A 15,259-nucleotide genomic window follows, 5' to 3' on the forward strand; every position below is an offset into this window, starting at 1 on the left:
CCGGATTTTGCCTGCACTGGTGAGCAAAGGAAGCAGTCATTAATCTTCTCTGGTGAAGGTGCACAGTTACAGTGTAATAAAGTGAAGCCTGCAACTTTTTCATCAGGTCAACCTGCAATGAGTGAAAATGCACATTTGACACCCATTATAAATTCATTGATGATAAATGCATGTTAAAACGGATGAAAGTAATACTTTCTATGGAAAATATTCTCACATTTTGATTTTGATGCCCGTACAAATGAAGCAAAGTAAGTTAACAGTGCATGCTGTATATAAAGGCAGGTATAGACAGAATAAAACACTGGCAGGGGAACTCAACCACATAAGTGATTGAATATGAAAGCACAACAAAAATGGCTAAAAAGTGTCATGATATAGAATCCAATGTGACGCAGCATGATTTAATGTTGTTTTTAATCACCATCTCAAACCACACCAATAATTTATTTTTGAGACAGAGTACCGTACTGCGTGTGTGTGTTTTGCTTATCAATAAAGCTTGTTCAAAATAATCATGTGACGTCACAAAACGCAATGGCAGCGAGTGGTCTATCCGTGACGGTCCTAGCTCCAAATGGAAGAAGACAGACAGTTAAAGTGTCTCCAAATACACCGTTATTACAGGTAATGCTCATTTAAACACGTTTTCACCTTTACTGTTTGTGGCGGTTTGTTTCAGTATTGGTATAAACAATTTTGTTTCGGTTAGCTTGTTTGGCTAACTGTAGCCGCCGCTGCAGTGACAGATCATATTTGTGTTTCTGGATTTTGTTTTGCTGTCGCATCACGTAAGGTTGAGTGTCTTAAGTTTCAGTTGTCTCTCTTGTAGGTGCTGGAGGAGGTCTGCAAGAAGCATGGATTCGAGCCTGACAATCACGCCTTGAAGTAAGTAGTAGTGTGAGTTACTTATTGAGATTTAGAATGCAACAGCAAATGGATGGATACTAGTTATCATGGTTTCCTTCATGTAGTTGTCACTCGGGATATTTTCAGTAGATGGTCTTTCGCGTTGATGCCAACAAATCAAATGTTAATATTTACAGTTAGGTCACATCATAAGGGAAAATTTTATTTGCCCATGAATTGTATTTAAGACAATTGGTGGATATGCTTTTAAAATACAATTCTATGAACACCACTGGGCTCTTTCTTTGGCAGGTTCCAAAGGACTGTTCTTGACCTGACACTGCAGTGGAGATTTGCCAACCTGCCCAACAATGCCAAGCTAGAAGTGGTGCCAAGTACAAGGAAACAAATCGTAGCTGATAGTCAGGTAAGTTACAAAATTGTGCGGGCACGAGTCGGCTTATTTCTCTTCGGTGAGCCCATCCATCTTTAGAAAAAAAAAAACTTTTTGAATGGGTTGTCTTTTAATGGAACTTGTATCAAGTGGAAGCCCTCTTTATAGTTCTAGGTGAAAAACATCCACTAATGCAGATATTATCTGGAAATAGGTATACACATTTGGCGAGTCTCAGTTGCTCTACTGTAAATATCTGATCTGAGTGTATTGTTGAATTAATCTTTGCTTTTTTAATTGAATATTAGGTGTTGATTTTTGTAACCCTTTGGCACAGCTAGCTTGTTGAACTAACATTCTCACTTTTTCCATCCAACCCCATTAATAACGTGCTATTTCATAAGAAAACTGGGTCAATATGTGTACTTATTCTTACCTTCTATATCTTCCAGGTGCGGATTGCGCTGCAGATGGAGGATGGCTCTCGTCTCCAGGGTGCCTTTTCTTGTGACAAGACTCTTTGGGAACTCCTGACACATTTTCCTCAGATCAGGTGGGTACTTAATAGTGCTCTCTGGTTTTTGAAATATCAAATGTGTTTTTTTTGTTTTTGTTTTTTTGCTGCTGGTCCTCAACTCTACTTAAAACAGTTTGACCTAAGTGTCTTTAGTTGTACATTGAGGTCACACAAAACAAGCCCCCTCTCCCTCACATAGCTTTTGTCCAACAGTTCCAGCATCCATCTAACACTCATCTCTAGTAAATTACATCATTCCACATTCTCATTCTTTTTCAAGAAAATTTGCCTCTTTGAAAATGTCCTTCTTAACTGGCAGTTTTGGTTTGATTTGGTTTGATTTATTATGAACTTGCAAATTATACATAAGTAAAACAGGAAAAAAAGAAAAACTGCCAGCACAAAATGTATAGTCAAAACAATGAGAGAAAAAAATAATAAATACAATAATTATAATAATAAACAGAACATCAATTCACCTGCTTGTCTGAAAACAGACAAAATGTAAAATTTTCAGAATTTAGCCAAACACTGATAAAACATTTATGGTTCCATTATTTTTAACACGTGACAAAGAACACACTTTACTTCACGGATGCAGTGTGCTATTTAACAAAAGAGTTTTTCTCGCTGTTTTCTCAATTATTCATACTCCCATACATTATGTACTGTGTGGAGGTGTGGGGCAATACGTACAAAACAAACACAGATCCAATCTTCATTCTTCAAAAGAAAGCAATACGACTTGTAAATAATGCTGATTATAGAGAACCATCTAACCCTCTCTTTATTAAATTGAACTCACTGAAATACGACGACCTAGTCGACTTTAAAACCATCCAACTCATGTACAAAATAAAAAATAATCAATTACCAAACAGTATCCAGAGGTTGTTTGAGTGGAGGGAAAGTACCCATTATTTAAGAGGAACACGTATGTTTAAAAGAGATTTGGTGAGAACAAACTTAAAGTTACATTGTATAACAGTTAGAGGTGTGGAACTATGGAACACCAGCAGTGACGAATTAAAGAACTGTAGTACCTTACCTAAGTTTAAAAAAATGTATAAGGACAAAATATTGACGGGATACCGTAACATGCTGTGAAGTTGTTTAAGTTGCTTTTGTATTTTAATGAGAAAATATATAGTATATATATATATATATATATGTATATATATATATATAAATATATATATGTATAAAATGTATATATGGTTTTTTTTCTTTAATATATTGACTATGGACAATTTCTTGACAGAATTAAATAGAAACATGTAGTTACATGGGGTAGAGTCAGATAAGCTTAGGCTTCCTTCTACTCCCTTTTTGAACAAATATGATTTTACGATAAAGGAAAATTATAATGCAATATCTTTTTTCTTTTATATTCTATTGTACTATGGAGTTATCATTTTTCTGTATTTTTATTTTTTTCTTGTATTTCTTTAATGTTCGAAATAAACGTTTAAAAAAAAAAAAAAAAAAATTACAATGTGGATAATCACCGCAATGAACCCTGCCTCAAATATTACTTTCTTTCCGCAGTGTGTCAGAGCTGACCGAGTCTGGGTCCACTCCTGTGTGTGTTTACATGAGAGATGAGGTATGAAATGTATCTGGGAAGACAGCAAAATTCTGTCTGTAGGTTTGACACCCAGCGTGTGTGTGTAGGTGTGTGGTGAAGAGGCCCTCAAGAATGCTACTCTGAAGTCTTTAGGCCTTACTGGAGGAAGTGCCATTGTCAGGTAAACTTCCCTGTTAGGTTTACCTGTGATTTCAGATTCATAACCATCAAATCCCAGTCGTTTAATCGTGTTGTGTTTATAATTTGCTCTTGACAGGTTTTTACAGAAAAAGGACAAAGCACCAGAAGCTTGCATGGAGACAACTGAAGTCACTGTTGTGCCAGTGCCCCCTGCTGTCAAAAAATGCCCCCAAAGCTCAACGTCTCAGTTTGACTCCATTCCTTCTCATTCTCAAAACTCAGTATCAGAAGAGACTATAAAGCCTAAACCTGCTCAGTCACTCAAAACCACCCCGGTGCTCACTCCTGTTTCTTCCACTAGTACACCTCCTGTTCAACAGCAAACATTGGAGGCTACAAATCAACCAAAGGTTCCTCCTGTAGTCAGAGGAATGTCAGAGACGGATAGTGAGGAGGCAGGGCCATCAGGGCTGAACTCTCAGTCATCATCATCATCTTCTGATCCCATGGTGCCATTCATTCCTTTTTCTGGAGGGGGTCAGCGCCTCGGTGGTCCAGGAGGAAGTGCAGTTGGCCGCATGCTCTCCTCATCGCTATCATCTTCAGCACTGTCAGCGTCTGCTGTAGAATCGCCTAAAGCCAAGAAAGCAAAGCCTTCTCATCATTCTGCCGCCAAGGTATGTGATGCGTGAAAATGAATACGCTATTAATTATTATTTTCTTGCATATACAGTAGTGCCTTGAGTTGTGTGTGTGCTTTTTCTAGAGATGCAAGTTGTCGCTTTATCTTTTTTTCTGTAAATTTTGTGGGTACACCTTCAGCTATTTATAATATGGGGCAAACAGATATAAAATGAAAGCACTTGCAACTAGCATGGAGGAGATGGTAAAGGCCTGTTCACTTTCCGTGCAGCGCCATCAAAATGTCATGTCGAGGCGCTGTCAAGAGGGCATTTGCTAAAATAGCGAGACACCTCGAATTAAACAATGTAACTCGAGAGCGGCATACCTGTGATGTCATAAATCACCTCCAATAGTCTAGGGAGGGGGCTGCAGAGTGATTTCTGATGAGTAGCGCACTTTACTGTCAACGACTGCATGAGGAAAATGGTAGCGGTGCGAATAAATGTGAGGCTTTCAAACTGCTCCCTGCTCAGCTTCCAAATGGGAAATTATTCCCTGTTTACTTTCTTGGTTGGCTGCTGTGTCAGCACTTCTAGATAAGGCAAGGTTGCACCCGGGGAACCATCGTCTTTCTTTTCACGCTTCCCCACGAACGTTTCACGCTGAGCAATCGATTTTGCCTCAAGTTAACATTTTCTAATGAGAAATTCTTCTTCTGCAGCCTCAAGCCACTGCCGAAAAGTCAGATGAGATTATGGATGGAGCAGGAAAGTTCTTGGCGGTAAATACTTGCAGTCTTTCAATGCTACTTATTGGGAATTTCTCATGTCTTCATCTCGGTTTTTTACTCTCTTTTATGGCAGCCAGTGGAGAGAGAGCCTCTCATCTACCACCTGGAGCGCGTGTCCCATCGCTCTGAAGAGGATGCGGAGCTGCCAGATGAGTTCTTTGAAGTGACTGTGGATGATGTACGCAAGCGTTTTGCCCAGCTAAAGAGTGAGAGGTTAGTCGCTCAAAGTGATGGTGAGACAGAATATCAATCATACAATGTTATTTTTATCTTTTTTATCTCACGGTACATTATTGATGAACTGACAGCAAGTGTCGACTTTTGAACTAGTCTCGCACCTCTTTGACACATTACACTAAGCAAAGTTAGAATCAACCTTTGTATTTATTCTACTCATCAAATTATAACTCGTTGTTCTTTATCCCTTTTCTCTACAGGAAATTGTTGGAGGAGGCACCGCTAATGACTCAAGCGCTTCGAGAAACACAGATGAAGGAGAAGTTGGACAGATACCCCAAAGTGTGTACACCTGATACATGCTGATTCCCGCTGTGAGGCACATGCCAACATATATGACCACTCGTACTGTTTCTCCAGGTTGTGCTGAGGATCCAGTTTCCAGATCGACATGTTTTACAGGGCTTCTTCAGGCCCCTCGAAACAGGTTTGCGTGTGTCCCAAGTTTTTCATGTCAGCCGGTAATATTAAAGCTATTTGTGTAGCTGAACAATTCATCAAAATCAAACTAACATAGAAATGTAGTAGAATGCAATTTTCAAATCGCAAAGGCTGCATTTTGCGCATGGAACACTTTGATGAATTTCCCAAATAATTCAGCGCCTTTGCAAAACATAAACACAAAACAAAAGCATGCTCTCATTTTTTTTTCCTAGTTGGGGCTTTAACGGATTTTGTAAGGAGCCACTTGGCGGATCCGCTGCTCAGTTTCTACCTCTGTAAGTGACGTGCAGTCAGATGCTTCCTTCACACCCACCATTTCCTGTTGGCATTTGTTTTGAAAACGTTCATAATCAAGAGTGTTTGCTTAATCCAGTCAATCCAATAGTATCTTACCTTTTCCACATTTGGTTTACAAATATTGGGCCTTCAAATCAGGAAAACGATAGCGTTTCTTTTTTTCCATTGTCATCCATACACTGCAAAGTCCTGCTCAGCAAATAATCATAGGAATAAATATAAATTAGAATACGTTTAAACAGGTAAAGAGTAGACCAGTGTACATTTTGGCAACTTCGAATAGCTCAAGTTGATTTCATTTCTTTTCCAGTTATCACTCCCCCCAAAAAAATTCTGGATGATCCTGCTGTCACACTTTTCCAGGTAAGCCGCATCACACTGTTGATAGTTTAGGGAGCACAACCGTTTCTTTGAAGGACTGGATTCAATCAGTTACATTGTCAGAATCATTCTAATACTCATGCAGGAAAGTACTGGATCAAATTTATAAAATGTGATTAAGGTAAAACAACAATCACTTTTGACTCATTTATAGCAACAAAGAATGATGCCTGAAATATGTGATGCATAGAGCCATTATTTTTTAGGCTGTCTGAAGTACAACTGAACTGAATTGAGTGTGGATCCTTAAAAGGAATACATAAAATTGTCCATTTATGTGAATACGAGTGTGAACAGCCATCCGGGGTGGGAGCCACCTCTTGCTCAAAGTGCTATAGAAAATGCATACATATAGCAATACAGTATAGTCAGCAGAAATTTAGCCCTAAGGTACTAGTAGTTGTTTGATTTGTTGTGATAGTCAAATGTGTTGTGTACTTGGTGGATACCTGAGTGCCAACCATCATGTAGATTGATGTCTTGTATCCTAATGTGTTCTCCCTAGGCTGACCTGTTTCCCGGTGCCCTGGTTTACCTTGGCTCTGACGTGAAGACAGGTTTCTGATGTTTTATTTCCTTTTTAAGCTTCATTTGAAGTAGATCCCATTGTGCCATTGTTCTTTATCACTTGTCTGTATGTGTCAACAGAATTCTATTTAAAGAGGGAACTCCTCGAATCCTCGGTCTCGGCTTTGCAAGCAAATGAATCGATTGCCAGGTGCGTTGATCGATAGATGTGTGGAGTTTATTTAGCGAAACTACTATCTTGTAAGTGGGTGTCTGAAGTTCCAAACATAGTTTATCCACCATACATGACTTCTTGCAAGATCTTAATTCAGCATAGTCCCAGGGCCAATGAGTAGGTAAAGGCGGCCCTGGGTGTTGATATTAATGACAGTGGAACACTAATTTTACACTGTTAAATAAGACTTACATTGTTTATAACTTATCATTGTGGTCTCGCTCTATAGATTTTTTCTTTAGAAAACAAAAGTACAACATTCTAAAGACTTTTCTTTTTCCTACTTGTCCCTCATCTCTAACCGACCTCCGACATCCCAGCTGTATGCTCCAGTCGACAAAACATTCCCCCAAGCCTTCGCCCGATAAAGAACCGCTGCCTCCTGCAGAGCCAACTGCTGACACTAAAGCGTCCACGCAGAACGATGAAAATCAACCGTCAACTCACACAAAGGCTGCTAAGCCTGGCAGATCCAACCTGGGCAATGTGCCCAAGTGGCTCAAGCTTCCAGGTGAGGATGGGACCCAACAGAGAACACACGCACACATTATTCCCCCCTGCTTTGAATTTTGGCGTTTGATCCCAGACATGCTGACTAGATAACTTGGACAAGCAGCTGCTCACATTTTAGGCAATTGACAGAAGTTTCCAGGTCATTTTTGTTTGTCTATTGAATGTTTATTTGAATAACAGAACGCTAAGTTATACACACACATACATACATATATGAATGAATTAATATCACATTTCCAACTGTTGTGATTCACATTAATTGTGAAAGTTTTGTGCTTATTTTTTTATCTTAAAAAACTGCTATGTTTTAATTTTGATTGTCTGTTTTCCTTACAGGTAAGAAATGAGACTGTGAGTGCAACCAAGCCAGATGTGACACACACACTGCCTCGCATAGCCAATATATGCACTTGGACCTCAGCTTTGTGACTGCTGTGCACTTAAATTCAACTTGGAAGAGGCCCGTCACTTTGAACTGTGTGAGGTACTGACTGGTGGAGTGAAGAGTTCATATTTGTTAAGAAGACTGATGTGATTTCATTCTGGTTGATGTGTGAAGAAAGACTGCTGGATGTGTTTTATTCCACACAGTTTAAGAATTAAATATGCTGTTTGAACAGTGCAATATGTGTTAATTTTTTTAAACTACTACATTTTATTGACTTTGCTTTGCATGCTCATCATTGTTGTGTTCTATCACAAATTGTTAATCAGTATAGGCATACATTTTTAATTTACTGACAAGACAATTGTTTCTGTTGGGATGTAAGGCCATGTCTTCGTTATAGAACCCGCATAAGTGGATAATCTTTAGCTTGAATGACTAACAAGAAACATCTTAAAGTTCTTTTTTTATGGAAGTGCAACATCAATCTTCCTGAGGAAATGAAGAATGCAGACAACTGCAGCACGACACTGCAAACTTTGTTACCCCTGGTGATCAGAAGGCTTTCTAGGGAGGCAGTTGAATTTGCACAAATAACTTATGGTGTTACCATTGCCTTTTACATATTTCTTGCTTTTAAAATTATGCAGTGATTACTGGACGTTGAGCTTCACAAATCTGTAAAACACCTCCAGGTGGAGACAGAGAGCTGAGAACAATCAGACCAGAGTCCTCTTTGATCGCTTGAGGAGACAACACTCCTTCAGAAACTTTCCATCTTCTGACAAAATGACATTTGTTTTGAGTTCTGATTGTGCACATGATATGAGTGTACCAATTTAGCCTGGTTTACCACCACATAACATGATTATGTCCAAAACAAATTCAGTTTACTTGCTTGAGATTATTTGACAGCAGTAAAAGCAAAAACTTGTTCTTTATATGATGTATGTATGTAAGGGAAAAGAAAACTAATGACTTCAGAGTCCTAGCTTTTGAATTTCCATGCCAGAAAGACCTGAATTGTGCAGAAATTCTTGAAGAATTAATGAGGTCTGTACTTCTTAGTGCAGGGATGTCAAACTCATTTTCATCACGGATCGCATTGTTATGCTTTCTCCCAGATGGCCATTGGACTGTGAAATGACATTATGATGACATATTCACAATTGCCCTACATATTTGAGTGTAAATTGCATTTCAAGTCAGAAGTCACTGAAAATGCAGGCAAGGAAATATTTAAGTATGAAACTATTCTCGGGGCATTGAATCAATTGCAACTGTACTTCTGGTTGTCTTAGTTGAGATGTTTTGCTTCTCATCTGAGCAAGCTTCATCAACAAGGCTTGGTTAGGACTGCACCAAACTCACTTGCAATGGGAGTGAATTGACCTGGATGAACGACAATGTTCACAGGTATGCCACTTCAGTTAGTTTGAATTTTTTTCTAAAAACGTGCAAAACAAAAATTAATGTTCAGAATCAAACTTATCCAATTTGCTCAATTCTATCAGTGATTTATTATGAAATGATGGTTTAATTAGCGATATTCTTTCAGGGTTCAGTCATGTAACATTTACAGTATTAGGCTCTCACATGGCTGGCAATCCCCATGAACACACCCCTCACATTCATTAGGTTGAGACCCTTCCCAACTCTAAATAACTTCCATTCCGGTGCCACTGAGCCCCAGCATACCATCCACACGGCACACACTGTTGGTGCGTGAGGACGACGAAAAAGAGTGTTAAAATTTGAGCGCAATACAATGTACGATCACATTTTGTTCTTGACTATTTTTTTTTTATTATTGAAACGAATGACAAGCTGTTATTACTCAGAACTTTTTCCTACACCAGACAAAGGGCCTAACAACTGAGAGGATTGTGGACATTTTTTACTCTCCATGCGCTGATCAGAAGAAGTTTGGAATAGTCAGCAGAGACAACAGGGCACGACACTTCACCACGATAATGACTCCTGGGAGATTTACCTTCATAAAGAGCCCGACGGAAACATTAAATTCAGAGTGAAGGTTTCAAGGCAGACGGGATTCTAACGAACAGCGTGGCCTTCAGATCCACTTTGTAGGCCATTAAGTTCAACCACCTAGTGATGGATTCACCGGGCGGCCCATACCTGAACACGAGGGCGCTCCTCTCACCTCTCGGCGCTACCCGCCTTTGCCAGCTGGCGATGGGTTGTGCCGTCATCGCCATGGTGATCCACACTGCGGGCTACAGCGGTTCCCACGGTGTGTTCTGCATGGCCGTATGGTGCTTCTGCTTTGCCATGTCGGTGGTGATCTTCTTCTTGGATGCCACACGTCTCTACAGCTGCCTGCCAATTTCTTGGGACAACCTCACCGTCACATGTGCTGCCTTTGCCACACTTGTGTAAGTCACCTCTACATTGCAAAAAAAAAAAAATCATTCCCAATATATGAAACACCTTAAAAGTTTAATAAGATAATTAGTGCAGACAAATGTTATGGCATGTATTAAAAAAAAATACTTGGCAAACCAGTTTTCTACTTTTATTTTGGAATATGTTGAATGTAACAACAGAATGAACAAACTCCACCGTGCTTGTCCTCCAAGAGTAATTCAAATAAACGGAGACTGTGTGCGCCAGAAATGTCCCAGTCCAATTCATTCTGTTTATCTATTAATATGTTGTTGACATCGCCTGCATTCCCTGAAACAAAAACAAACAATTCCCAGTTCTTATGATAAGTACACATAATAAATCGGAGGTACAGTATTTAAAAACATCAACATAAGTATTTGCTTGGGGCCAAGAACATTATCGCTCGCAAACAGTTTACTTTGCTTTTGCTCAGGCTTTAGGGAAAGAACATGCTGGAGTGTCGATTTTGTGCAGATCTTTTGCCAGTTGTGTTACCGTCTACGCTTTCTGACTGAAGTTTTTTAAAAGCATGAAAAAAAGGCACTCATTCAATACAAATATAAAATGACCTTGTGGATATGTTTATGTCTATATCTCCTTGTGTTTATTTGCAGGTATGTGACGGCCTCTGTGGTCTACCCGCTCTTCTTCGTCCGATCCGAGTGCCCCTACGCTGGCTGCGATGTCCGCAATTTCCGCATTGCGGTCACTGTCTGCTCCATCCTGGGGACTCTGGCCTACGGGGTCGAGGTGGCCCTGTGCCGAGCCAGACCGGGACAAGCCGTAGTAGGCTACATGGCCACGGTCTCGGGCCTCCTCAAAGTAGTCCAAGGCTTTGTGGCCTGCATTATCTTTGGCGCTCTGGCCAACGGGAGTCAGTACTCCCTCTACGCCGCCACCATCTACTGCGTTGCTGTCTACGCTTTCTGCTTTGCCCTGACTACACTGGTGGTCATCATGACGCTGTGCGGGCGTACCAAAACGGTGCGCTGTATGTCCTTTGATCGCTTCGTAGTGGTGTGCACCTTGCTGGAGGTGCTGCTCTACCTCAGCGCATCGGTGGTGTGGCCCGTGTTCTGCTTCGACACCAAATACGGCTCACCCTGGCGACCGTCCTCGTGTCCTCAAGGGAAGTGTCCATGGGACAGCAAAGTGGTGGTGGCCGTTTTCTCCGTTGTCAACTTGACGCTCTATGTGGCGGACCTGGTCTACTCGCAGAGGATACGATTTGCCCCTTCACATTTGGCCTCACGTAGGCCCTAACACAGACTTTTAATTTTGTCAGGCAGCTGAATGTTTTTTTGTATCATCACAAGACATTTACCACATCCTGGCATGCATATCACAAGGGACATTTTGATAACATTGATGACGATTTACTATACTATACTGTTCAATCTGGATGCTCTCAGGAATGTGAACTTGGAATGTAATCGACACATGCGCTCAAAACCACACCCCAACCACACATCTTTGAACTGACCCTTCTTGACCTCTTAGGGGATTAGGCTGACTAGACTGCCTCACCCAAACAGCCGCTTGCTACGTGCTGTCAAATCAGCTTTGAATTGGGCGGTCACGTGGTCCAACACTTATTTTCTTTTTTTATCCTTTGCAAAATAATACATACAAGTTTGTAATATAAATAGCAGATATGCGACTGGTATCTGCGGTATGGCTGTTATCTGAAAAACTTACACCAGATGATAGAAATGATATTACCAATAATAAACACGTGGCTTTTCTGCACTAAAAGTAAATGACTGTGAATGTGCCCCATAAAAATGGTAAAGTTAAAACACACAACATTTATGATTGCACAATTCAAACATGGGCAGGGTGACACAAATACCGTATGTTTGCACACACTTTCAAAGTACACATGAACCCGTCAGCATCATGTCCCTGTTTTATTATACTTTTTAAGTCAGGGGTGTCAAACTCATTTCTTTCGCGGGCCGCTTTGTAGTCATAGCTTCTTTCGGAGGGTCATTATGACTGTCAACCCAAATAAATGTATGAGCACCTCATATTATATACAGTAAAAGCTACAAAACAAAATGACAAGTCGTTTTCAAATAAGACGAGTAAAAATTGGTCAAATATTTAAAAAAAAAAAAGATATTAAAAGTGAAGACAATTTGCAATTCTAGTAATGACACACGAATTTGATGCACAATTTGTCTTCGCGGGCCACATAGAATGATGTGGCAGGCCGTATCTGGCCCCCGGGCCTTGAGTTTGACACCTGTGTTTTAAGTGGTTGGGTTACATACGAAACATTTGGTAAGTTTTGTAAGTCCAATTTCGCAGAATCAGCGCGCACGAGGTTTACATACAATCATTGCTAGGTATGTCATGTCTGGACTTTTAATTATTCTTTTTTTTAATCAGTCTAATGATAAAGACCATCTTCAATTACTTTTAAAAAACAAAATTGGGTGAACAAGCTTGAATTTATTCTGTGTTTTCCCTTCAATCAATACAGAGTCAAAATTATGTATCCAGGCAAAATAAAAAAAATAGATACACTCCTAGTCTCCCACTAATAATTGATTTAATGTCCCTGAGCAATTTAAGCAGCCTCTCTTTGAAGCTTGTGCCATTGTTTTGACTTGATATCCGACCACTTGTTTGGGGAGAGGATCGAGTTCATTTCAATTGATTAGTTCCCTGAAATGCATTTGACATTTAAACATAACCCACATACTATGATTAATAGGGTTGTGGTCAGGACTTTGAGAAGCCATTTCAGAAAAGAAAAGTAAATCTTCTCTATTCGTTCCGGAATGACTTTTGCCGAGCGGGGATGGAGCCTTTTCTGTTAGCGGTCCGTCTCTCTGGAATGACCTCCCCTTAAATGTTAGGCAAACCCCTTTTCTGTCCATTTTTAATGCGCTATATAAAAAAGTTGTACTTTATCTGTCTCAGATTGGAGACATCTCAATTGTGCACATTTGAATCGTGCCATTATTTTGGCAACTACTAACAAAAATAGTGTGCATATCATTGAGAAGGGTTGCAAAAATTATTTTTTTCTTTCACACCCCAACATTAAATTGGTAATGCTAAAAATGGTGAGCTTGAAGGCGTGCCTGTTCCGCAATGGACTTTCTTCTGATAAATCCCACAGGGATATTTCTCATTAGAGGCAACTCTTGCATCACTTGTGGATACATCTGAACTGACTTGATTAGGAGATGGAGAATCAGAGCAATGGAGAGAGACACCTTGAAATAAAAATCAGAAACACCGGCCATTGACAGCAATACAATGACTTGTTGCCTCATTCTAAGTAGGAATATTTTCATTTTATGGTCAGGTAACGAGAGTCAGCGCCTGCAACTGTTGGAGCAATATTCTCAAAAGTACTAAGATATCCAAGTCCACTGAGAATTGTGTTATGGAGATTCTCTATTCTCATACTAATAGTATAATAAGAATAACAATAATATAATGTAACATTCACATTCCCTGCCCCCCTGCCAATGTAACTAAATATACTTATTGTCTACATTCCCATTAGAACCCATTGAAAAGTGAAAATGTTATCTTTGAAAATTTCCAGAAGAAATACAATTTTACTCATGCACACAGACTGAAATTTGCACTAGACTGGTGCTGGGTGTGAAAATACGGCCCCAAGTATTAATGATATTAGAATATGAAATATGTCCATGAGAACATAGCCAAATTAATGTTCCATATGTACATGAATGCAACCTATCTTCAGATCTCCATTTAGAAACTCCTTTGACTTTCTCACTCCCTCCAGACTCATCTTAAACATAGCTGTGTTTAAACACACACATGGCACTCGATGAAACCCTTTGACACAGATTCGCTGTGACAGGTGTCCATCATAACATCTCCAATGGGAATGCAGTAGATTTCTGCCAAATGCTAAACTGGAAACGTGAGCTGAGGTTGAATGTGCAGGAAAAAAAGAAAAACACGGATGGTATTCTGACAGATGTAGCAATGGACAAATTAGAAGGAATATCTACGATTAATATATAGTATTTTGAAATATGACTTGCTGTTGTGTTTTCTCATGTGCACACCATCTTGTCTTGTACTTGACAAGTGGAATACAAGTTGTTGTGTTGGATTTGTGTTTTTCATTTTTTTAATTTATAATTGAATTAGATTTTTTTCTAAATTGAAATAAAGAAAAAAAGCACACTGCTATATATTGCTGCTATAACAGTGCCATTTCGTTGATACATACAAAAACTTCATTCCAAGCATCGGGAGTAAAGACTTTTGGATGAACTCTGTAACGAGCCATTTCAAAGGGCTGTTCTCAGATATCAAGCTTCTTGTTTGCACCTTGACATTTTAATTGGATCCGTGCAGTTATATTGGAAAGTGTGATCCCATTTTACACCAAGTTGGGCTTTTTTTTTTTTTAAACCTGTCAATATCACAATCCCACCTATCAAAGGAATACTTCAAACCCAAATGGCCTAAAGCCAAAAATGACTTAATTGAAATCAGCCAGGCGAAGCCTTTCATAAAGACTGTAATTAAATACAAAGTCAAGTAAACCTGGAAATACTTTTCTAATTTCATACTTGGTATGTGCAAAGACCCCCCCCCCCCATTTCATTTGGGACTCTAACTGCTTAAGGAAAAGAAAAATTTGAACTTGAAGAATTTGAGAAAGCAGCCCATGCTATTAATGCAAGTGTGTTCTGAATCCCCGACAGCCACAGATAGAAATGTAGCTTTTCTATTAAATAAGACAAAATTGAAGAGAAGTAAAAACAAGACATCAGCCAAATGGAAAAAAGTTCCTCCAAAGCCACATGAGATGGTATATTAAGTGTTCACACGTTGAGTTGCACAGCATGACAAATAACACATTTCACGCGTAAAATTGAGTGTGACTGTGTAAATTGAAAAGGAACCTGGTTAGTTGACTTACTCTGCATGTAGTCACTGCTGTGACTATTCTAAAACACCT

The 15,259-nt window shown here is 39.5% G+C and overlaps 2 protein-coding genes and 1 long non-coding RNA gene across 3 annotated transcripts; 2 read left to right on the forward strand and 1 right to left on the reverse strand.

Moving 5' to 3' along the window:
• The first annotated feature begins 512 nt into the window (after positions 1-512).
• aspscr1 (ASPSCR1 tether for SLC2A4, UBX domain containing) lies at positions 513-8,117 on the forward strand. The gene is made up of 17 exons (XM_037239526.1): positions 513-627; positions 833-888; positions 1,162-1,276; positions 1,696-1,796; positions 3,309-3,366; positions 3,435-3,508; positions 3,605-4,145; positions 4,814-4,873; positions 4,956-5,095; positions 5,320-5,401; positions 5,480-5,546; positions 5,776-5,838; positions 6,171-6,223; positions 6,747-6,798; positions 6,890-6,959; positions 7,304-7,494; positions 7,833-8,117. The coding sequence occupies exons 1-17, from the start codon at positions 538-540 to the stop codon at positions 7,841-7,843; spliced, it is 1,824 nt and encodes a 607-aa protein (XP_037095421.1). The 5' UTR covers positions 513-537; the 3' UTR covers positions 7,844-8,117.
• On the reverse strand, positions 8,012-10,127 carry LOC119119561. Its single transcript, XR_005097354.1, has 2 exons — positions 10,021-10,127; positions 8,012-9,328 (listed from the first exon to the last, which is right to left on the reverse strand). It is a non-coding gene; the product is annotated as an uncharacterized LOC119119561 (long non-coding RNA).
• Positions 9,545-12,219, forward strand: LOC119118197 (myeloid-associated differentiation marker-like protein 2). Its single transcript, XM_037245078.1, has 2 exons — positions 9,545-10,277; positions 10,905-12,219. Exons 1-2 carry the CDS (start codon positions 9,997-9,999, stop codon positions 11,551-11,553), a joined length of 930 nt encoding a protein of 309 aa, XP_037100973.1. The 5' UTR covers positions 9,545-9,996; the 3' UTR covers positions 11,554-12,219.
• The last annotated feature ends 3,040 nt before the right edge of the window (positions 12,220-15,259 follow it).

The sequence above is a fragment of the Syngnathus acus genome, chromosome 1 (assembly GCF_901709675.1).
Source record: "Syngnathus acus chromosome 1, fSynAcu1.2, whole genome shotgun sequence".
Taxonomy (NCBI): domain Eukaryota; kingdom Metazoa; phylum Chordata; class Actinopteri; order Syngnathiformes; family Syngnathidae; genus Syngnathus; species Syngnathus acus.

Excerpts from the sequence above, each read along its gene's own strand:
- aspscr1 (XM_037239526.1), top strand. The coding sequence starts at position 538 with ATGGCAGCGAGTGGTCTATCCGTGACGGTCCTAGCTCCAAATGGAAGA. Across the intron at positions 1,797-3,308 it reads ACACATTTTCCTCAGATCAG|TGTGTCAGAGCTGACCGAGT; the intron begins GTGGGTACTTAA and ends TTCTTTCCGCAG. Across the intron at positions 4,874-4,955 it reads GAGCAGGAAAGTTCTTGGCG|CCAGTGGAGAGAGAGCCTCT; the intron begins GTAAATACTTGC and ends CTTTTATGGCAG.
- LOC119118197 (XM_037245078.1), top strand. The coding sequence starts at position 9,997 with ATGGATTCACCGGGCGGCCCATACCTGAACACGAGGGCGCTCCTCTCA. Across the intron at positions 10,278-10,904 it reads GCTGCCTTTGCCACACTTGT|GTATGTGACGGCCTCTGTGG; the intron begins GTAAGTCACCTC and ends GTTTATTTGCAG.